This window comes from Nicotiana tomentosiformis, chromosome 5 (genome assembly GCF_000390325.3).
Source record: "Nicotiana tomentosiformis chromosome 5, ASM39032v3, whole genome shotgun sequence".
Lineage (NCBI taxonomy): Eukaryota > Viridiplantae > Streptophyta > Magnoliopsida > Solanales > Solanaceae > Nicotiana > Nicotiana tomentosiformis.
Window position 1 is genome coordinate 117,185,362 of NC_090816.1, and position 2,357 is coordinate 117,187,718.

The window sequence follows — 2,357 nt, forward strand, 5'->3', positions numbered from 1 at the left end:
CTTGTAACGAGCCATCATCCTTAATGCTGTAAAATACTCTGTATTAAATGTTACCGGGCGTAATATATTTAATACTTCTTTTATGATCGTTATTCCTTCCGGTGACACGCGGAATAACTATGTTCGGTGTCCATCTCCATCTTGTGTTTCACGTGTCCTTCCTTTAAGTGGCCACGTGTCATGTCGTATTTTTTCCTATACAATTGGTTTGATGTAAACACATATGTGGATAAAATTTTACCATTAAGACGTAAACTATATTGGCAAAAAACTAAATAAGAAATTTAAACCATTTAACTCTAGTACAACTAACCGACCCTAAACATTGGTTGACTAAAAATGAGGAGGACCAAAAAGAGCAAAGTCTCAATACTTCACACAACAAATTAAAGTCCTCTCTTACCTTCCGAGAACATAAAAACACTAACATAAACTTAAGAATAAAATTAAAATCCAGTAAACAGGCCTTTCATTGCCTTAGATCTCTACAGTACAAGAAGAGATTAATGGATTTGATACCAATATTATCAAAAAGAATACATATATGTAAATGAATATGAACGAGAAGAAATGAGGAAAAGGGAATAAGAAGAGATCATTAATTTGTAAGTAAAGAAAACATCTTAAGCGAGACAGGCACGACAGGTTAAAACGTTACAGGAGAACGTCTCGGTATAGTTGCTCATATGCTATACTTTTGTTAAAAATTCACTCTATATATATAATTAATATATCCAGAATTGAGTAAGCTATCTTTTCTAGAATCAAGAATTCATAAACTCAAAATCCTAATTCCGCATCTGCCTCTTTGTTATCCCTAACTTGGATACCTTTACATGCAGATGTTAATAATTTTGCTAGCAAGACATTGAAGGATCACAACAGCCTTCAGACAACCTCAAAATTTCCTCCAAATAATCAGCTCCTAAATCCTCCAAAACCAACACATTTTCAAAGCTCATCTCTTTTTCCTTCTTCTTTCTATGAATATTATTACTCTTACCTTTTTTCATAGAATGCATTTTCTTCAGTACCAAAACAGGTGAACATCCTTCTTCAAATCCACACTCCATCTCCATTAACGATTGATAAACAATATCCACTGGAAAATTTAACACTGCCATTGTCCCATGCAACGCGAACGCGGCTTGATCATAAGCCAAAGCAGCTTCTTCTGCAGTATCAAATGTTCCAAGCCAAACCCTAACGCTATTTCTAGTTGAATCTCTTATTTCCGCCGCGTATTTCCCCCATGGCCTCCTTCTTACACCTCTATAATTGGCTCCTTCGTTGTGTTTGAAGTGTGTTTCTTGTTTGTTGAAATGAAGATTATTAGATGAACTTTCACCAGCTTCTGATAGGACATCGAGAAGAAGCATGTCTTCAGTGTCATTCTCATTGAAACCAAGATGATTATACCGTGAATAATCCATTCTTTAAACTGTCCCTGCTAAAAAAACAGAAAAGTTTGTCGCTAATCTTACTTAGCTACGGATTAGCGATAGCTATTTCAATTTTTTTTTGATAGTGTGTGTTTTGAATTTTTGAAGTGATATTTGATCAATGTGTGTTTTTGGTTTTTTGAACTTAGGAAAGGATACGTTCTATATATAAAGACTGAGAAATGCACACGAGGGGTTTATTAGAATATATGTTAAAATAAAAGTTGATGGGGTTGAAATTTGATAGAGACTATGGAGTGTGGTCTTCTTATTAGAGTAGTAGTAATAGGGGCTGCAGAAATTAACCAAAGAAATAATTAGCGCAGGTGTGGTCAACTGGTCATATGTTGGTCAAACGAATTTAAGGGAATGGCGGCCAGCTCATGAAACCATATATTAAAATAATATTAATAATAGACTCATGACCTCAGAATTTGGTCTTCATTTGGTCCACTTTTTTCATTTTCCATTGTTTTTCTTCTTTTGCCCATTTCTGTAATTTTCGGAAACATGATTAAATAATCATTTCAGAAAATGTATTAATCGAATGAAGAGATGTTTTGATTTGACACAGTCATGCACATAGTTTTTGTGAGGAGTTTTATAGCCCGTTTGGACATAAGAATTTTTTTCCTTTTTACCAAAAAATTTTCACTTTTTTTTCGAAATCAGCGTTTGTTTATAAAATTTCGAATTTTCACTTGAATCACTCACAAAACTTTAAAAACAACCCAAAATTATATTCATATCCAAACACAACTCTAAATTTCAAATATCATTTTTACTTGAAAAAGTTTTCCTTCCATTTTGAAATTTTACAACAATTCTTATGTCCAAACGCTCACTTAGTCTATGTATAATTGAAAATAACCTGAATATTCATCCTAAAACGTTAAGATAATGCATGGAGTAGTC

General features: G+C 33.3%; 1 protein-coding gene across 1 annotated transcript; it reads right to left on the reverse strand.

Moving 5' to 3' along the window:
• Positions 1 to 686: 686 nt before the first annotated feature.
• LOC104086806 (ethylene-response factor C3-like) lies at positions 687 to 1,549 on the reverse strand. Its single transcript, XM_009591144.4, has one exon. The coding sequence runs from the start codon at positions 1,431 to 1,433 to the stop codon at positions 858 to 860; it is 576 nt and encodes a 191-aa protein (XP_009589439.1). The 5' UTR covers positions 1,434 to 1,549; the 3' UTR covers positions 687 to 857.
• Positions 1,550 to 2,357: the final 808 nt, after the last annotated feature.

Coding starts and splice junctions, on each gene's coding strand:
- LOC104086806 (XM_009591144.4), bottom strand. CDS start 1,433: ATGGATTATTCACGGTATAATCATCTTGGTTTCAATGAGAATGACACT.